This window comes from Cryptotermes secundus, unplaced genomic scaffold, assembly GCF_002891405.2.
Source record: "Cryptotermes secundus unplaced genomic scaffold, Csec_1.0 scaffold181, whole genome shotgun sequence".
NCBI classification, from domain to species: domain Eukaryota; kingdom Metazoa; phylum Arthropoda; class Insecta; order Blattodea; family Kalotermitidae; genus Cryptotermes; species Cryptotermes secundus.
Window position 1 is genome coordinate 1032461 of NW_019723906.1, and position 20702 is coordinate 1053162.

At 41.7% G+C, this 20702-nt stretch overlaps 1 protein-coding gene across 1 annotated transcript; it reads right to left on the reverse strand.

Annotated features, from left to right (window-relative positions):
• Window positions 1–23: 23 nt before the first annotated feature.
• LOC111861960 (sensory neuron membrane protein 1) lies at window positions 24–19572 on the reverse strand. The gene is made up of 10 exons (XM_033750527.1): window positions 19447–19572; window positions 17239–17354; window positions 16405–16562; window positions 14038–14185; window positions 10236–10490; window positions 7598–7809; window positions 6049–6215; window positions 5389–5507; window positions 4050–4175; window positions 24–263 (listed from the first exon to the last, which is right to left on the reverse strand). The coding sequence occupies exons 1-10, from the start codon at window positions 19451–19453 to the stop codon at window positions 39–41; spliced, it is 1533 nt and encodes a 510-aa protein (XP_033606418.1). The 5' UTR covers window positions 19454–19572; the 3' UTR covers window positions 24–38.
• Window positions 19573–20702: the final 1130 nt, after the last annotated feature.

Consider the following 20702-nt stretch of genomic DNA (forward strand, 5'->3'; position numbering starts at 1 on the left):
AGTTTATAAAATGTATCATGCCTGTGATGAATATTGTATCAGTATCTTGATTGGTCTTCTAGAGATGTGACATCCTGAACTTTTCTCGTTATCCCAGGGAAGTCAGAGGACTGCACATCAGTCTGCTTCTTCCTGAACCAGAGACTTCCAGCACTGAGACTCACTCCCAGTGCCATCATAATCCACTTCAGCACATTCATAGTGAGTATGGCCGTATAGATAACATGCACCTTACTCAGGAGCTTCTCACTTAACTCAAATCCCTGTTCAGGAGAAAAATCATAATATGATTAAGGATGTTGCACATATTTTTATAAAAATAACATTGTTATGGGATGTCAGGATGTGGACTAGATTAATTGGCTCAGGATAGGGTGCAGTGGCTGGCTCTTGTGAGCAATGAACAGTTGACTCTTAAACATAATACTCTTCTCTGCGATATGACACTGTGTAGTATTATGCCCTGGTGACAGGGGGCGTGGAGGTATCCCTCCTTGCCGCCACATCTCATGCTGTAAGGGGTTAACACAATAATCCTAGATTACCCTGAGCTAGGATTCTCCTGGTTCTGGACTTCCTTCGTTGCATACAACTGCCACCATCTATTACATCTTAAGAAGGGGTGATGAAAGTATTAAGGGCCCGTAGCGTGGTGGTCGAGCGTTCTCTTTTGGCAGGCCCTTTCTTCACTGTCACCTCTTATTATTGGCGTAGAGCGGGCGTGTGGGGTCTGACCCGCCTCTACCTATCGACTGTCACACCATATATTATCCTCTACGACAGGGGTGGATTGGATATCTCACTGCTGTAACCAATTATATCTTAGTGACGGGGGTGGGTTAAACACACTAAATCACTTTGTCTGCCAGTTCTCTTTGGCTAGTCCCTTCGCTACATCAGTCAACCCTTCGTTGACTCGGCCTACTGCCGTTGCCATAAGTTGATGCTTCAATGTAAGGGGTGAGTAAAACACAGTTACTCTCTCTCTCTCTCTACGTCAGCCACTTTGCGTTGGCCGATCCCCACCTCTGCCATCGCTTTGTTATGCTTGAAGGGGCTAATGAATTATCTAAAGTGTCTCTTCCCTTGTTCCCTATCGGGACGCTATCTCTCTGTCTCCTATTGGTCTCTCACCCTTAACTTGGATTCTCATAACCCTTATTGCTTGTTGCATTCGGCTGCCGTTGCCCGGGGTCAGTTCTGCCTTCGCTTGGGTCAGGATCGCTTTGGATCAGTCGTGGGCGGGTTGGTTCGGGGAAGTAAATCGAAAATCCCTGTGTACATCCTACCCTAAGTACACTGATCTATTTACAATAAAAGAATGCCGACGTCTGTCGGTTTACACTTGGTCTCGGGGCGTGATAGTTCTGACTCCGAGTTTCTCGCCTGGAGCAGCAGGCTTCAGACTGTCACTGTATCATTACCATTACTCGACACACCATCTCTGTCCCACCCTAGGTCCCTGATCTATTTACACTTTAATTTGTATTCTATTTACAATATTAACAATGCTGACTCTCAGTCAGGATTTACATATTGCCTTTACTGCACTGCGCTATGCTTCATCATGATCTCCCCTTCTGGGGTGTAGGACTTGAGTCTGTCTGTCTTGTTCTCTCTACTGTTTTGACTCATTTCGCAATTATCCACTATTCTATCATAACACTTCACCTATGACTTCATCTGCCCCTAAAGTTATACATACTGAAAGCCTACATATATTTGTCACAAAATCAAGAGTCACAACTATAAACACAAATGTGCGTGCTCTGCACACTACCTGTAATCATAACACACTATCTAACGTCTACCATCTTTACTACACTAGCACCTCAGTCATCACTCGTTACATTATTTTTCGTATTCTACCCTAAGGGCTCGCCAGGCACACTGGACATTGCTTTCACATTTAACAAACAGCACTTTACCAACAACCATAAAGTTTAACAGCATGGCTTATATGAGTAAACGTGACTTACTTGAGATAAGAGACACAGGCAAGACACCTCCACTTGTAAGACCCATATCAAATAGAGCCTCCGGCTGACTACTGAATGTTATGTTTTAGATCAGATCCCCATTCAGTTTTCTTTCCATTTTTATACACTACTTTTGCTGGCGCTGCAGTTGGCGAAAGAGGGAGGTTAACTACTCCCTTTGTTCTAAATTTTGGGGTGGAGGGTTTTCATTGGCTATTCCCTGTGGGGGTGGGCGGGTCCATAGTTCCTCGTTGCTGCGTATTTAATAATATTGTGACATGTTGACCCCTACCTCCCCAGCGGCACGTAGCGCTCGCGTAACAGGCGAGTCATCACCCCGCACTCTCCCCGCGGTGACGTCACGAGCGGAGCTGACGTTAGCCTAGTCCCCGCAACCTGGTCGCTGTGCAACGCGAGTCAACAGCGGTGACGTCACCAAGGGGTAACAGCGTTGCTAGGATATATGCAAACACGGACGCGTCACCGCTTCTACTGTGACGTGGCAACAGGCACCACTGCGGCTATATAAGGGAACTGCACAGCAGCTACCAGTCAGTCGGAATGTGGGCAGTCGCCGAGTTATAAGGTAACAGTCGCCGAGCCGAGTTGACATATAGCAACAGTCGCCGAGTCGAGTTGTAACCTGGCCATCGCCGAAGATAGTTCCGAACAAGCCTATGAGCGAGTGTGTTATCAACAGTTCTCCAGTCAGCCGACTACAAGTTGGAATATAGCAGCCGTCGCGGAAAGAAGAACCGGACGTGTGTGTCATTGTATAATTAGGAGTGTGTGATACAGTGATACATAGCTCCCCTACTGTAAACGGGTAGACTACTGAAGGCAGAGTGAACTGATTTGCGATTAGGGTTACAAAGTGTGAAACCCCGCAACTGTGTAATAATTAATTGTAGCCGTTACTTGTAGGTTGTTGAATAAACCAATTAATCTCTACGGTGTCTTCAGTAAGGAAACACGTTACAATATTATTATACTCCAGTGGCCCAGTTAGCGGAGCTTCCTACTTATGCGATTACGCATAAATGCTGATCATCAACATTCTTAACCTAGATCCCTAGTCCATGTGTTGTCATCTTTGCTCGATTGCTGTAAAATGCTTTTCGTAACGTTTAGGCAACGCTTTTTGATTTATAGTCTCGAAATTGCGGCCCAAATGTAGTCTGGCAGATGTTTAATGACATTTCAGCCAAACTTCTACCACACAAGAACATGGATGCAACATATTGTTCTCAAATGGTGAACCTCTACCAGACTGTACTGTGTTGCATCCAAGAAGACAAGAAATATTCTGAATTGTTCACTTCAAGCAGTGTTAGTTTGGTTTTGTTTTTATTGGGGTATATGTGCTTTTGAATAACTTGTACTTTTCTCCAAGTATAATTAGAATGATCAAGTCAAGAAGGATGAGGTGAGCAGGGCATGTAGCACGAATGGGGGAGACGAGGAATGCATATAGGAAATTGGTGGGAAAGCCAGAAGGAAAGAGACCACTGGTAAGACCAAGGCATAAGTGGGCATACAATATTAAAATGAATCTTAGAGAGATAGGATGGGATAGTATTGATTGGATTGATCTGGCTAAGGATAGGGACCAGTTTAGGGCACTTGTGAACACAGTAATGAACCTTCGGGTTCCATAAAGTGCTGGGAAATTCTTGAGTAGCTGCAGAATTGGCAGCTCCTCCAGAAGGGCTCAGCTCCGTGAGTAAGTAAGTAAGTAAGTAATATGTGCTTCTGATTAGGTCAGTTTTGTTAGATTCAGCTCTAATGTATTGAATGGAATTTGGTAGGGGTTTGCTGGTCTACTGTCTAGCCATGAGATACTGTACCTCATCATTGATCAATGTAGTATTGACGTCATAGACATCCCCACACCAATGAAACCCTGTCAAAGTAGAAAAATCTCCAGGCCGTTGTTTTGGAAAAGAGTGACAGGATAATGAAAGAGTGCAGTGTGATAGGTTTCTGGAGTTAATTTCTGCATAATGAACACTTGAGCTATGAAGCCACCAGAACTGACAGAGTGGCATGCAATGTTGGAAAGGCACATACCTCATCTATCCATAAAATCGGGAAAATAACTGTGGGAACCTCTTGCATAAGATCGATGGCATCAACCTTGTGAAGAGCAATGCTGAGCTGTAGCCTTCTGTGAGCTAAGAGTGGAGTGGAAGTCATCTGAAATGATAACGCAGATAAATTCTCTTCACCATAAAGGAACAAAGGGTCCTGCTAAAATTCTTCGCTTTGTATAAAGGTTTTGAAAATCGGAATAATTTCCACAACAGTTCTGTTGGAGGTAAAGAAAAAGCTATCCCTCTAGCAGGCTGTGAAAACGCATAGTACTCGTATTGTGAGACATCAAGGCTCCCATATTTTTCTTTAGACTGTTGGCTCACAGATGGCAGTAGGCAGTAAGGTTGTCAGGCTTACGCACCGGCTGGCCTTTACCCCCAGGAAGATTCCTGGTACTCATTTCTGTTAGAGGCTGAGTTGACCCCAAGGCCATAGTGCAGCTGAAAGGATTAGGTAAACTGAAAAATGCACCTCATGTTTAATATATCTTGCAGTGAAGAACCTGAAATAAGAATGGAAATTGTAATTTTTCTCAAATTATTCTCAATTTCCATCTTAAATATAATAAAAATTCCATTAAACATGATACACTTAATATAAAGTAACTTTGAGGAATTAATTTTGCTTCCTATGGAAGGCAGGCAGGCATCTGTCTCCCACCCTGGACTTAGGTTCCAACTTTCTACCTCAGGGTTCATTCTAATGAGAGGATCTTGAAAGGGGTTTTTGGGGCCATTATGTTTGATATGGAGACAGAAGTGTTCTGTCATCTCGGATATGGTGCTGTGTAATCAGTGGACTGTATAGTGTTACATCCCGGTAGAAGTTAGGATAAGGTTGTCCCAGTGCTTAATTAATGAATCCACTTATCATGAAGGCATATGGAGGAGTGGGGATACAGCTCCACAATTTTTGACCTCAACACTGGATGTAGGTGAGTGGTCAGATTCATGCACTCGCTGCTTAATTCCCAGGTACCCATTCGATAAGAGGCTGGGTGGTCCCCAGAGCCAGTCTGGCTGCTGTGGAGTAGAGAAAAATATCTTGTCACTACATCGCTATACTGACTGAACTGTCCCAGCTCCTCCCATACAATACGACTGTTCAAAACCACCACTGTGAGGACCTCAGATCCTGCAACTCTATGGAGTCTGTAAAAGAATTTATGAAGAACTTAAATGTAAGTTCGTAAGGGATTTCCTGGCTGCCTCCTTGGCCTGGGAAAGAAGATCCTGGTGTTGCGCATGGATATGACGTATGGGCCCAGCCATGGGAATGGACCCATATTTACCTTATTTAAGAGGAAGCCACTCACCGGCTCGAATATGCTGAGGATCTCGTGCTTCTCTTTTGTGGGGTTGAGGCCAACCACTCCTGTCTGGTACTCACGGTCCGCAAGGTAGAAGTGGGGAAGTGAAGCAACGATGGGGGCACCTGATATGCAGTTAAAATTTCATTAAAAGTTTGTCATATTCAAATGGCTAATATGGTAGAACATCATGTCATATATTTACATTACATAACAGATATTAGTATTACTAAAATTACTATTGTGCCCTGGATAGAGAATGGTGTATTTAGCTTTATTTCCAGTACGCATGTGCGATTGAGTCACAAGTTTGTCTAAGTTTTGTTTCTCGGAATTCGCTAACATGGGATTCATTTATGACAATGATGTACGTGTATACCTCAGCAGACGCAGTTTAATGAATAGTCCTCTGCTGAGACATCAATATGACACCTGAAACATATTCTCCTCTTATCTGAAATGAGACATTCTGAGAGAAATCATGTCACTTCAACGTGCCAGAGGTGCATGGCCTCTGTTCTTTCCATTTTGCCAGACACGAGCAGGGACACAAAAAACTGATTCAGTTTTATGATGGAATTTTCTTATCTACGCAGTTAGCCATTTTACCAAATATAACAGGGGCACATAAAATGGTAATTCAGTTAGATGACGGAATTTTCTTACCTACGCAGTTAGTCAAATCGTGGAGTCCCTTCTTAAAGCATGTATCTGGCGTGGTGCAAAAGCATGTAAGATCTGGATCTCGAGACGCATCACCGAAATCCGCACTGTACTTATATGCTTTGATGCCTTTGTAAGTTATACTTCCAGTGTAATATGCTGCGATAGACCTGAGAATAAATTTGTTGAAGTTTGTATAGCTACATTTTATTTAGAATTACATTACTTGTGTCACCGATTTGCAATAATTAACTGTTTCCTATTAGCTTCGCTTTGCGTTATCACAATCTGATCATGACATCCAACTGGAAAAAAAACATAAAATACAGCTTTTGAGAGGGTCTTTTAGATAAATGTTTTTGAAAATTATTACAGCTGACGACAGGGAGACTGTTGTTGGCAGATGCCCCTACTGGCTTAATTAATACCCATAATCTCACGCAGAGCCATTAGCGTGCTTGCACTATTTACTGTACTCAATGCAGACTATTGTGGTGTCCGCACAACATAAAATTTGGAAAAACTATAATGTGTGCATTTGGGTTATGAACAAGTTTCCCAGTTTTGAGTCTTCTGAGGCTGGAATTGATTTGTTTGTTAGTATTAAGAGGGACGCGCATTAGGCTCATGTAAATGCAGCAAAATTACTGGATCTCGTCAGTGTAAGCTCAGACATAATGAAATAGGTACCAGTATTCACCAGAAATTCTCTGATCATCAAACACTAGATGAAGGAAGAATAGTGGGAAAATATGACAGCTGTTTATATAGGCTTTAAGAAGATATATTTGAGAGTCACGTGCGGAATTCTAATAGAATTTGCTGTCCTATGTCAACATAACTAGTTACTTTACTTAACTTACTTAATCCATTCCTCTTATATACCTTACGGTGTCGAGGTTGTTTTTTTCATTTTGATCATTTTACAGACGGTAGGACTCCTTGGACGAGTGGTCAGCTCGTCGCAAGGTCTTTACCTAAACACATACACATACCAAATATACATGCCCTGTGTGGGATTCGAATCCACGATCCCGGCTTCCGAGCAAGCGAAGTCAGTACATGTCCTAGACCTCTCGACTACCGTGACCAGCTACGTTACTTAAAAAGTTAGAAAATGAAATTTGTAGCAGAAACTGCGCAGGTAAACGAACATCTGTCTATTCAGAACGCTCTGAATCAGAGAGCTTCTTATAGCGGAGCAATGTGGAGGAAAAAACAACTTGGCAGGCTTGCGTGAAAATAGGTGGAGAATATTAAGATGGATCTTAAAGAATCATGGTGTGATCACTGTAACGAACCTTCAGTTTCAACAAGAGCGGATAATTTTTTAACCGCTAATAACAACCAACTTCTCTAGACAGATTTCCCCATGGAGTTATACGTGTTTACTATTTCGTTATTGAATGTACGTATGTACTTTACTATATTTACAGGTTATTTAATCGGTAATCAAACTTAAATACAATTAAAGCCCGAGCAGAATGTTCGGTATTTCGGCTCTCTTATCCGCCCCCCTCTGGCTAGTCTTAACCGCTCTGTTGGCACTCACCTGCAGATTTCAGGCGTAAATGCTGCTATGGTATCATTTGGAGTGAGAAACGGTGGAAAGATGGTGGAGTCCGTACCCATGAAATTGTTACATTTATCTCCACTCCAAATAGTTAATTTCTTCTCTCCTTTGAACTGAACAACTTGTCCCAGTTCCTTTATGTTCTCAATTCCCCGCTTCACCTGAAATCTCTCTCCTGCAGTACCATTTCTCTGAAGAAATCAGACACGAATTAACAGTGCATGAAGAGATATTTGACTTTTTCAGTTATTTATATGCAGACATAGGCCTGTCTTACACTTGAGCGTCAGATGCGGAGTTACACTTTCAGTAAGCGGCCTCCGTAGTCTAGAGGTAACGTTCCCACCTCATGACTCGTAGTACGCGGGTTCAAATACCCGGCGGTCGTCGAATTTTTAAGGGCGGAAAAATTCAGGGAACAAGTCCTCCGGGAGGGACTTTAAGCCGTGGGTCCCGTGTCGTAGCTTTACGGCACGTAAAAGAACCTCATATCTCCAAAGGAGGTCACTGAGCCAAATTGCGGACGTTTCCCGCCCACCAGCAGTCTCTAATACCTCTGGTAGATGGGGGAAGCATTATAGATACCTCTCAGCTAGTAGAGCCGGTCTCGCTGCTGTGTGGGACTGATGGTAAGTACCAGTATCTGTAGGATATAGAGACTGGTAGAAATCATAGAGGGAAGCACAATGGACCAATACAGGTCTTAGTGCATGGGGAAACCCACCCTCTCCAAATAACTAACTAACTACACTTTCAGTAAAGCACAATAGACCACTGTAGGTCGCGGTGCAAGGGCCGAGGAGGCCTACCCCTCATAAACTTTCAGTATTTCAAGTTGTCTAGCGTCAACTGATTACCGGTGAATACTGAATAGGACAGATAACGAAAGGAAGCGGCAGTGCCCAAGTCAGAGATACTCCATTTACCTAAAATGACTGAGGATAACCATGAAAATCCTCAGCATAGTCGGTCTCACCCTTTCATTGAACAATTATTTGTAGGACCATTTACTTTGTTTTCTTTGCACATCCATTTTCATTAATTATGCACATTAAACTGTCTTGTTAAAAGTTAATCGTGAAATAATGCGTCTTTTCAGCAAACAATACTTGTATGACTGCTTGGACGGGGATCAGGGAACAGATTTTATTTTACCGTTACAAATAAAATGTGACAGCAGAGAGAACGCATATATAAACGTCCAAGCCTTGAATGGAATTCGAACTCGCGACTCCATCGTACGTGGCGGCCTTAGATGGTCTAAGTATGACATCGGTAGTTGCATTATACTCGTACTTTGCGTGAAATGAATGTACGTACAGGTTCACTAAGTGTTTATTCATTGGAAGGGATCCGTGTCTTCACAAACGGAGTGTTCTCCCCAAATTCTGGATTTTATTTAATGTTTTATTTTCGTGAAAAGTGATAGTAGGGCTTGAACTTGAATCACTTGTCATAGGATAGGAATTTCTGGCTGACTTTTGTGAGGATGGTATTGAACCAGTTCCAGAAGGTTAAGGCAATGGCGTTTTATACTTAGCTGTCCTGGAATTTGTCTATCTTCCAACATTCTAAACCACGACGTACTGGAAGCTGGATCTGCTCCCTTCTTCAGGTGAGGGGCATCTCAGTTAGGTTTACTGGAACGTGATAGTCCAAATCACGGACACAGTTGGGTTTGTTAGCGCGATAAAAGCTATATCACTGTGCAATTGGAGAACCGAGACAGCGCAGTCGGTGCAGCGACTGGCTACGGACTCTACGACCAAGGAGTCGGAGTTCGAGTCTCGGTGGGGGTAAGAATTTTCACTTCTCCATGTCGTACAGACCGGATCTGGAGCCCACTCAGTCTCCTATCCAATGGGCACCGGGAGCTCTTTCCCCGGGGATATAGCAGCCGGGGCGTGAATCTGGCTACTCACTTTCAACAAGTGCCAAGGTCAAGAAAGCGTGGGCCTATACATCCACTCCCTCATACGTCTTCATGCGCGTAATGCTTAATTAGTTACGCACAGGGACAACTTTTTCTTTATTACTCTCCAGTTGAGCCGGTTAGAAAGAGATAAACCAAATCAGTTATCTGTTTGGGTCTATTAGAAAGGTCTAACCGCAGTCACTGGTCCTTTTGGGTCTATTGGAAAGAGAATCCCAGTCATTATACAAGTTGGGTATCGCAATCACTTGTCCTGTTGGGCCTGCTAGAAAGAAATAATACAAATCACTGATAAAATTGGGACTGTTAGAACGATATTATCTGTCACTTATCCAGTTGGGTTTGTTATGAAGAGGTAATCCAAATCACTGGTCCAATTGGGTACCTTAGAATGAACTTATCCAAATCGCCGGTCCAGTCATTGGAATTAGCTCTATTTGATCCAACTCCCCAGCTGAGGGGGCCAGTATACACAGTTCCCGAAACGTCGTGTTCTGGTTTATGATATCGGACGACAGATGAGGTCCAGAAAATTAGTAAAATTAAAAGAGCAATGAGTTCCACGAAGGCGTGAATTTTCTTGACCAGCCGGAAAACTGTTGGTTTCTCATGAAAGACTCTTCTTCATGCATCCTGTTATACGTGATTGGTTTCATACATCGCAGTTTCAAAGCAGATACTAACCATTCCAAAGAAGGAGAATCCATAAATATTTTCGTCAAGTTGTTGGAATTTATCTTTCCTCTTCTTTATTTCTGAACATACAGCCTTGGAGGAAAAATCCGTCACGTTGCAGTATATGGGGATTCCGTCAAACAGTATATTCCTTGCAGAAGTTGTTAAGAACATCGAGGCAGGATTCCCAAAGATGGCCGGAATGGCTTTATTAAGAATCTTTAGCGCCGCCGGACGCTCCCTTTCGGTAGTGAGCGCAGTCGCCTGTAGGAAACAAATTGCTGTCATTATAACATAATTTAGACTGTTTTTCTGGGTTGTGCCTACGTCTTGAGGATAGACCCTGAAAATGGACGTGGCAAGTTCCTGTGGAACTTTGGTGTCCACCTACAATATTGCACGATGTCGCCACCCGGAAGACAACATCTCAGCACGCACTGCCATGAAGACCCAAAACTAAAATAGTAGTGAAGATTGCGCCCCTCTAGATTTTAATATCGTGTAGTTGAGACGGAACCTGACGTGTAGAAGGAGCGTATTGCCTCCATCTTCAGGGTCGAAGAGTAAGCTGAGTTCATCTTGCTGCCTGCTTCTGGCTATTTCTTCTTTAGCTTATTCTTCGATCCTGAAAATGGGGACGATATGTTGCTCTGAAACTTCTGGCTTTCTACAAAGTACAATATACGGCGTTACATCACAGAAGACCATACTCTTCATAGTCCTGCAGTGGGAACTTCTAACCCAAAGTTACAAGGATAAGTTTATATGGTAACAAGAATCATAACTGTCAGTATAGCCAACAAAATAACTACAAGTATACCTCGGAGATGTAACAGATCACCGCAATAAAGCGAGTCACACGAATCTTTTGGTCTCCCAGTGCATATAAAAGTTATGTTTACGCTATACTGTAGTGTATTAAGTGTGCAATTGCATTATGTCTAAAAGATAATGTACATACTTTAATTAAAGATACTTCATTGCTAAAAGATGCTAACTATCATCTAAGCTTTCAGCAAGTCGTATTTTTTTTGCTGGTGGAGGGTCTTGCCTCGAAGTTGCTGGTTGCTGACTGATCAGGACGGTGATTGCTGAAAGCTGAAATGGCTGTGGCAATTTCTTAAAATAAGACAAGAGTGAAGTCTGGCGAATCGATTGACACTTCCTTTCACGAAATATTTCTCGGTGGCATGCGATGCTGTGTGATAGCAGCGCCCCGAAACAATTACAGTAATAACATACAGATCACTAATAATAATAACGAAAAAGTTTGAAATACTTCAGGAATTACCAAAATGTGATGCAGAGACACGAAGTGAGCACATGCTCTTGGAAAAATTGCACCGATGGATTTGCTGGAAGCGGAATTGCCACAAATCTTCAATTTGTAAAAAAACGCAATATGTGCGAAGCGCAGTACAACGAGGTATGCATGTAGGTATATAACTAGTGAACCGAAACTGTTAGGTTAGGTTAGGATTCAATTCTCGGCAAGGAGGTCGATTATCCGCTAGAAGCACAAGGTGAAATACATGAAGAGACGTAAGAAATGTAAGTTTATAGCCGTTTATTCCATATCTACATTATAAATCTTTAGATGATAAAGAATTAAAACGGGAAATTAATATGCTTCTTGGTTCCTGAATAACACTGGGAGCAGCGAATTTGCATCTGTAATAAGATAACCGCCGGTCACGGTAGCCGAGCGGTCTAAGGCATGTACTGTCTTCGCTCGCTTGGAAACCGGGATCGTGGGGTCGAATCCCACTCAGGGCATGGATGTTTAGTTTGTGTGTGTGCGTTTTTCTATGTTTGTGTACAGGTAGAGACCTTTCGACGAGCTGATCACCCGCCCAAGGAGTCATACCGAATGTCTAATATCTAGAAAAACCGAAGTGAACGGAGAAGTTCATGGAGGTAGTCCTAGGCCCACTGGGGCTGTAGTGCCAAGGAAAAAAAAAAGATAACCTTTGTGCACTGGTTGATAATTACTGTGAAGTTCTTCAATGATCAAATTTAACGACTGGGAATATGTTCATTGTCATTTGTTTTAATTGTCACATAAAGAAAAGTAAAAAGTAAAGCTATCCCTGTGACAGGCCGTGAAGGCCCATAGGGTTGTTAGACGTTGTGGGTCCCACATTATGTAGACAATCGGCTCAAAGATGGCGGTAAGGTTGTCAGCCTTACGCGCCGGCCGAGCTTTACTCCCCAGGAAAATTATTTAATTAATTTTTGGTACTCATTTCTGTTAGAGGCTGAGTGAACCCCAGGGCCATAGTGCGGCTGGAAGGATTAGGTCAATTGAAAAAATCCAATGATCTCATCCGGACTTCAACCCGCGACCTTCCGGCTTGTAGCAAATCCCCTCAACCAACTACGCTATCCCGTGCCCCCAATTGTCAGATAAACCCACCGAATTACTAGTGATTGGCACGGGTATCAGTGCTTCTTTGTATTTGCGAGGTCCTGGATTCAACTCTCTGCCCTGAGCGACGGGCTATCCTGACTTAGGTTTACTTTGTTTTATTCATTAGAAAACAGCGGGGTTTTACTCCAGGTTCGGCTACGACCGCGTACTTCTATATCCTTACAAATTCACTTTTCACAATGATTGAATTATCCGACGCTGCGTAATCTTTGCTACTGACATGTCGTGAAATAAACTACAGTTATTTCGACGCCTCCTTATTCTCAAATTACCATCCGTAATCATTTTGCCGTCTCTCTTTCGACGCAACAGTCGACGTAGCGTTCTAAAATAAATCAGGACAAATACGAAACTTGTGTTCTTCTGAAAATAATTTCACTCTTGTGTAGCACCTTCCTGGTCATGATGCGTAGTGAATAAACTTATAAACTTGGTTAAATGGAGCGACAAGCGTAAGTGAGAATATAAAACAAACATTTCACGTCTGAGTCATGTAGTTCATTTTTTGTATAATTACATACAAATCTCTCTTCTCTTTACTGGCGCTACAACCATGTGTGGATTATGGTCTTCATGCTTTCGTAACAGTAATTTTTTTTCTGGGGTGGGATAATTAGTCCCACGCCTAATACCCAACCTGGAGGTCCAGGCACTACACTTCGTCCGGTCCTTACCCTTTGACTTGTCTAGCATTAGTGGCTCTACCAGTAACTTAGGCTCCCACCAGCATAGTACTCCAAGTCGCTAGAGCGCGAAAATTTCACCTCCACGATAAGGCGGTAGTCCCAGAGGAGCGTGCACAAATACTACACGCAGTATTTATAATTGCTACAGAGACAGGAGTTAACACTTCGAAGCCATAGCTACTTAATATTTAAAAATTCAATTCCTACGTCACAGATAACTCTGCGTTTCCTTTAAAAATACCAGTTTTTAATTGTATTTAAGAAAATAACAATCTCTGTTCGTTCTGAACGTCATACGAAACGCGTAAATACACTCTGTGGGCACAAGTGCAAGGTATTTTAATGATAAGCGGATCGCAGTTGTCTCGCGGTCTAAGGCATGAACTGTCTTCACTAGCTCGAAAGCTGGGATCGTGGATTCGAATCCCACTCAAGGCATGGATGTCTGTATTGTGTGCGTTTATTCTGTGTGTAGGTAGTGGCCATGCGACAGGCTGATCCCCCGTCCAAGGAGTCCTATTGACTGTGTATGGGATCAAGATACTGAAAAAGCGGCCAAGGCTAAATAAAGGGCTGCAGAGCCACAATAATAATTTCACTGTTAAAGCAGGTGGTACATACAGTAACCACTACGCTTAAAGGGGTTAGTGCACAAGTCGCTATGTAATTAGTGTGATGCTTCTCTTCTCCGTACCAGGAGGGCAGGGTGAGGGATGGTGAGCATTTCATTTCCTGTCAATCCTTCGGATTTCCTCATGCTGAAGTACCAAGTGTCTCGTGGGTTAAATGACACTGTATCATTATTTCTGTGGTCCGTGACGTTTATCTTCTCCTTAAATTCTCTGCAACATGGAAAATAACACACGAATCTTTATTTTATTTATTTACGATTCAAGTTGTAAGATTATAAATGTGCAAGAAGTTGGGTAGAATGTGGATAGAAGAGTTCTGCACCTAATTTGAGATTCTGTCCCGGAATTTGCCTAGAGCACTGAGGAGAACCACAGACCCCTCTTAGGTCAGACGATCCTCGGACCAAAGTTTTAAACCTGTATCTTGCACATTCCGTATACTTGCTATCTAATACATCGCAATATACAGAATGGGGCGCAGAAACTTCCTTTTTTTTTTTGAAGGCGAATAAAAGAGAAATTATTGCTGATAGACAAAATTTATGTTTAGCTAATGAAAGAACATACTTTAAAATTTTAAATCATTTAGGTTTAAACAAAATATCTTGAAGGTGGTGGCCACCGTTCTCTATGCACTGATGCAACCGTTTTCTGAAGTTCCCCTCTGCACCCTCCAACATGTTCACCGGAATTTGGGCTACTTCCTGCCGAATAACAGTCTTCAGCTGAAGCAGGTTTGTGGGGCGATGTTTAAAAACCTCTGCCTTGAGGTGTCCCCATAAAAAATATCACAGGGCGTTAGATCAGGTGAGTGCGCTGCCCACGGGATGTCACCTCGAAGCGAGATGAGCCGTCTGGGGAACTTTGCCCTCAAAACTGTCATCGAAGCTCGGGCTGTGTGGGCCGTGGCACCATCCTGTTGGAACCAGACATTTCCTAGATGCATTTCTTCAAGAGCTAGTTCGAAAAAGTTTTTAATCATGTCCACATACCGCTGTGAATTGACAGTAACTGCATGATTGTCTTCTTCAAAAAAATAAGGGCCAATAACTCCAACTCTCGACAACGCACACCATACTGTCACCTTATCACTGTGAAGTAGACTCTCATGGAGCTCTCTGGGATTGCTACCACTCCAATAGTGCATATTCTGCTTGTTGACATATCCGGATAGGTGAAAGTGTGCCTCATCACTAAAGAAAACAAGTGCATCAGGGGGTAAAGTTTCGAATAACGTTTCGCACGCCGTTATTTGGTTCTGGAAATCACGTGGGGACAATTCTTGCACAACAACCATCTTATAGGGATGGAAATTAAGAGGTTCGTGAAGAATTCGGCGCATTGAACGATTGGATATGTCTAGGGCGACTGCATGTTTGCGAGCGGAGCACCTTGGAGATCTCAAAATCGACTGTCGAACTACCTCCATATTTTCTGGCGTCGTAACGGTCCGTTGTCGTCCTGATGATATTTTCACCACACTCCCGGTTGTCCTAAAGTTCTCTACTCACAAAACAATCGATTACCGGTCAGGAACCGGACGTCTGGGCTTAATTCCGAAGTGAGTATGGAACGCACGCTGCACCGCCAAGTAGGAATGGTTGTGCGAAAAATAGGCTTCGACAGCAAACGCACGCTGCCCACTCGTCCACCTCATGTTTCCTACTGAGTGGTATTAGACAGAAACTTCCGCGACTGCTGCGTTCGCCGAGCCTATCCCCACTTTTCTGCGACCTCCGCTCCCTTCACAATGCGTCTTCACAAAAAGGAAGTTCCTGCGCCCCACTCTGTATAACTTCATGTTATGACGTAATGGTTGAAAGCCGGAAGAGCGGAGCCAGAAGATAGCCAACGGCCGGTAAACATCCGCCATCGCTAGGCAACAGCAGCCCGTAACAGCGAATTATAGTCTTGAGTCCAGTGGGACTCTGAACCAAGAATCATTGTGTTGGCTCTGGACAGCAGGAATTTAGCATGCAGGGACTGAGTCGTGAGTTAGGTCAGAGCCATCCACCATCCAACGAGGACGTGAGCACAGTAGCAGAGGAATACCCATTGTTGGGAGCCGTTACAAAGCAACGCCTGGTGAATATATAAAAGCTTTAATTTTTGAAATAGTGATTTGTACAATGTGTAGATCCGTCAAACTGAGTACCAGGAATCTTCCTGGGGTGTAAAGGGCGGCCGGCGCGTAAGGCTGACAACCTTACCGCCATCTGTGAGAGGAGTGTGTAAAGAAAATGTATGAGCCTCGACGTCTCACAAATCTATGGGCCTCCACGTCCTGTTGCAGGGATAGCTTTACCTTCTTTTTATCTTTAGTTTTCCTTTCAAATGAAAATCCTAAGTAAATATACAAAGCGTTGCATTGTTATATTTTAAAGTTCCTGTACAAGTCCGTCAACATGTACTTGATGCAAGATACTTACTCATAGAAATAAGGCCCTGCCTCAGTCAAAATGGGTCTTCCCCCTCTCTGCACGTCCATTGGATTCGTTACATTGAAGACGTATATTCTGAAGCTGAATGGATCTGGAATCTTCGACCAAATTGCCCTCATTTCAGAACCTTGCTTCAGGGTTAGTTGCTGAAACATATATTAAATTAGTTTTATTCACTTTTAATGTCCATGAAAAGGATTACAAATCACTACAGCGGTTCTGTGAGAGCCTTCACTCTGTTCATACGTTTATCAGTTAAAGAAGTGCATCCGAAGTGTTTGGAGTCTGTAACAAGCTGTGGTTTTATTCTGCGTTCTTTCAGAACAATAAAACACATAATGGGCGATTAGTGGTGTCTTTCGACATATTCCATCTTCATACAACGGATTTCGATCAAATTTACAACGTGTGATCTTCAAAAATTTCTATAGGATGAATTTCATTTTAGAACTTTATGATAATTCTTGGTATAAAAGGAGCTAAAATAAACCATTTTTAGAAATTACAAAATCGATTCATTGAATGAAAAATTGGTACTTGATATCAGCAACAGTCCTAAAAAATCATTAATTTTTTTTAACATGTTTTGATAATCTGCACTGGTAACAAAATGCAACATTTTTTTTTGTATCTTGGAGTATGTCCTACTGAAATCTGTACTGGTTGAAAAAAATTAATAAAGTAAATTTATGAATATAACTACGTAGGTGTTGAAAATGTGTCTCATGAACACGTGAGAACACGTGACACGAAACAAGACCATTACGAGTTACCTACAGTAATTACTGTCCAATAATTTCCCATCACCGGTCACTCACTTACCGATGCGATCTGGCCGTGGAGAATACGCGGGAACCCAAAGAATCCGAACAGAGAGCCAAAGAGGAAGAGGACACCTGCTACCCTGATATGTTTTGGCTTCAGTTCCTGTAACGAAACTGATCAAGACCACGGCCATATATGGCATTAAATCAGACACAGTAGGAAGTTCAGGAACAATTATCTCCACCTAATTAGTATTCAGGCATTTGTGAATTAGCGACAAGTAATTATATTGTTTAAAATAATATCACATGCATCAGTGACTAAAAACGGGGTTCGGATTAACAATTTAATTTATTGACCACTTACAGGTCGTAACTACGATTAATTATAACACTTCCAAAATTAATCTAATTATAACACTATAACACATAAATAAAGTCTTCTATATCTGTTTACCCTAGTCGTTGCTAGGCAACAGATCTACACAATGGCTATTCCTCTGCAAAAATTTTCCTATCCGTTTCGTGGCAACGTATTTTAACACAGGAACTGTAATTGTCACACGCCAGATATAACTGCACTACAGCACACTTAAAGTCTTCACAGGCCGACTTCTCATTCTTCTTCAACTACGAACTTCCCATGGCTATCTCCTACCGAGGACTGAGAACTGACTGACTCGGAGCGCCGATTGTCTTCAAGATAACTCGTCTACACGGACCCCACGGAAAACAAAGTGTTCTTTGTTAAGGATGTGTGTTTACAGCTTCATTGCCTGACAATAGACATCCTATCGTTCCGCGCGATTGCTTGGCGTAGACCACATGGAAATCACAGTTCCCCTATAGTGTTAAGTTTTTAAGGCGGGTGTTTACCGGCCGTCACATGGAAACGGCAGTTCTTCTGTTATTGCCTGTGTTCGTTGCCGTGAGAATGTTTATGGACATTGCTCTATTATAGAAACGGCCCATATGTCACAATAATAATAATAATAATCAGTCGGCACAACAATCATTGTAGTTATACAAAACATTCTAAAGATATCATTTGAAGAAATTTTTGTCATTATATTTTGCGTCTTACGTATTTTAGAAGATGTATTCTTGAACAAAATTTAAGCATCCTATCGTTAATATAAATACCTCAGCAATTGCCATGTTTCGTTGATAATATTTCTAAAGAGTACTTTAATTTTATACCAGTTTTTCTCCGATTTTAGGTTGCAGAATAAAATCCTTGTAAATATATATTTTCAGCATGCGTAGACCTACCAAATATTAATCATTCAACAGTGTCCCTCAATTTAATGCTACCGTAGGATAAATATAAATATTTTCATTCCCTTTGATTTTCTTTCTCACTCAATTTCTCTCTCATATTTGAGCATCCTCTGGCCGATATTGCAGGTTATAGACGGGACTTTTGCCGCTTGCCGTTTTTCTCGCCATCTTTAAATTTAAGAATTGCAAATCACGGTAAAGGCAAATTTTGGGACAAATGCCCATTCTTCACCACATACTGTGACGTGATGGCTAAAAGCCGGAATATTGGAGCGAATAGGTGCGGCCATTTATAGGCGACGGAGCTGTAAACACATCCACGGCAACTAATAAATACGCAACAATAAAGGAGGTGGTGTTTCCTATGCGGCCATTAGTAGCCAAGGGTGCTTTAAACATTTATCCGCGGCAATGAATATACACGCAGCAATAGAAGAATCGATGGAAGCGACATTTCTTATGCGGTCCATGCCGGGGCTATACAACGAAGACGAACGAGAAAAATTAATCAGTCATGAGTTGTGCGTAAGGAGTGGACAGTCAGCCGGAGATCGGAGCCGATAATTAATAGTCTTGAGTTGTATTGTTAGCAGCCGTTACCTAGAAACGACTAGTGAACGATCAGAAGGCTTTATGTGTGCCGTAGTTGTAGTGGTCTGGAGAGAGTAAAACGGCGAGCCTCCTATAGTCATTTATAGTTACGAATTGTAAGCCTTCATTAAATCCAGTTACTTGTATCAATCCAACCCCCGTCTTTAGTCACTAATACGTAACTATATTGTTGTAGAGGCATGTCTACTGTGCTGTTGCATAGCAACGGCTTTTGTCTCCTTGTTTGTTTCGTTGTCTTTGCCTAGAAACGCGTCTATACTCCACACTATTTTACAAAAAGCGAAGCTTGTATATTCAACATGACTTCACTGCTTGAACAAGTTATTAAATTCAGTAATACACGTATTCGAGAAATCAGATCCGTAACACTCACAATTCATTTTTACAGCAGTCGTCGTAAAAACACATACACATTTTCACATAACCGTTAAATGCATTTCAGTCTACACAATGAGTTCACAGTTTGTGACGGGCCACATGAATCTAAGTGGATCCCCTTTCTTTCAGGGGCTCTGAGCAGAATGCCACACAAGGTTCGGAATCTGGGCAGATATTCAGCCTTACTCTCCCACTTCCAACTCACTGGTTATGTAAAATAAGCATGAATGTCTAGTAGCTGATAGATTAATTTTACATGTGCTATGCAGGCCTTGCCATGTTGGAAACAAAGCCAAGGTTCTAATTACACACAAGGGAGCAAATTATTTATGACTCACATATGAACTTTGTAAAATTTTAGTCAAATAAAAGTGAACCAAGTGCAAACTATAGGCTACCAAACAGTAAGAGGCAGAATTCATAAACCTCTTTGTAGTCTTAAGCTGCTGATGGAGCATTTAGAAAATATAAATTTATAAAGTAAACGTAAAATGTTTATCTGACGGAATGGCGTAATGGCTTGTGTGTAGATGGACATATCATCGCATAATACTCGAGTAATAATTTTATATTGTTTCAATTATTCGTATATAACAGATTATTATTATTATTATTATTGTTTGTTTGTTTGTTTGTTTGTTTGTTTACTTGACTGCATTGTCGTGTTTTCTTCCAGTGCTTGCCTGTAATTTGTCTATGACTTTACGTTGTGTTTCATTCATATTGTAATTACTTGTATCTACCCTGTGCTCTGTCTGTAATTCGCCTTGCGGCTGTTGACTCGGCACATAAATAGTAAAGAATTTAATTATTATTATTATTAATTAATTAATTAAATATTTATGTTTCATTTTTCACTTCTTAATAACACTTAGTTTTGTGATAATGCAATTATTATTATTGTTATTATTATCATCATTTATTTGCGTGTTTGTTTACTTTTCTTCATTGTTGTGTTTTCCCAAGTAATTGCCTGTAATTTGTTTTTGACTTATAATGTGTTTGTCTATAATGTAATTACTTTCATCTACACTGTGCTAAGTCTGTAATTGGCCTTGCGGCTGTTGACTCAGCACATAAATAATAAAAATGAGTTGAATTTTGGGGAATAACTTTTTATAATACTCCTACAGATTTTGTCGACGTCAAAATTATCAGATATGACCTCAGAGTTTCGCACCGTCACCATATCTGTAATTTTTTACTTATAAATAATGTAATAACATTATCGTCATTATCATTTCCAAGGTA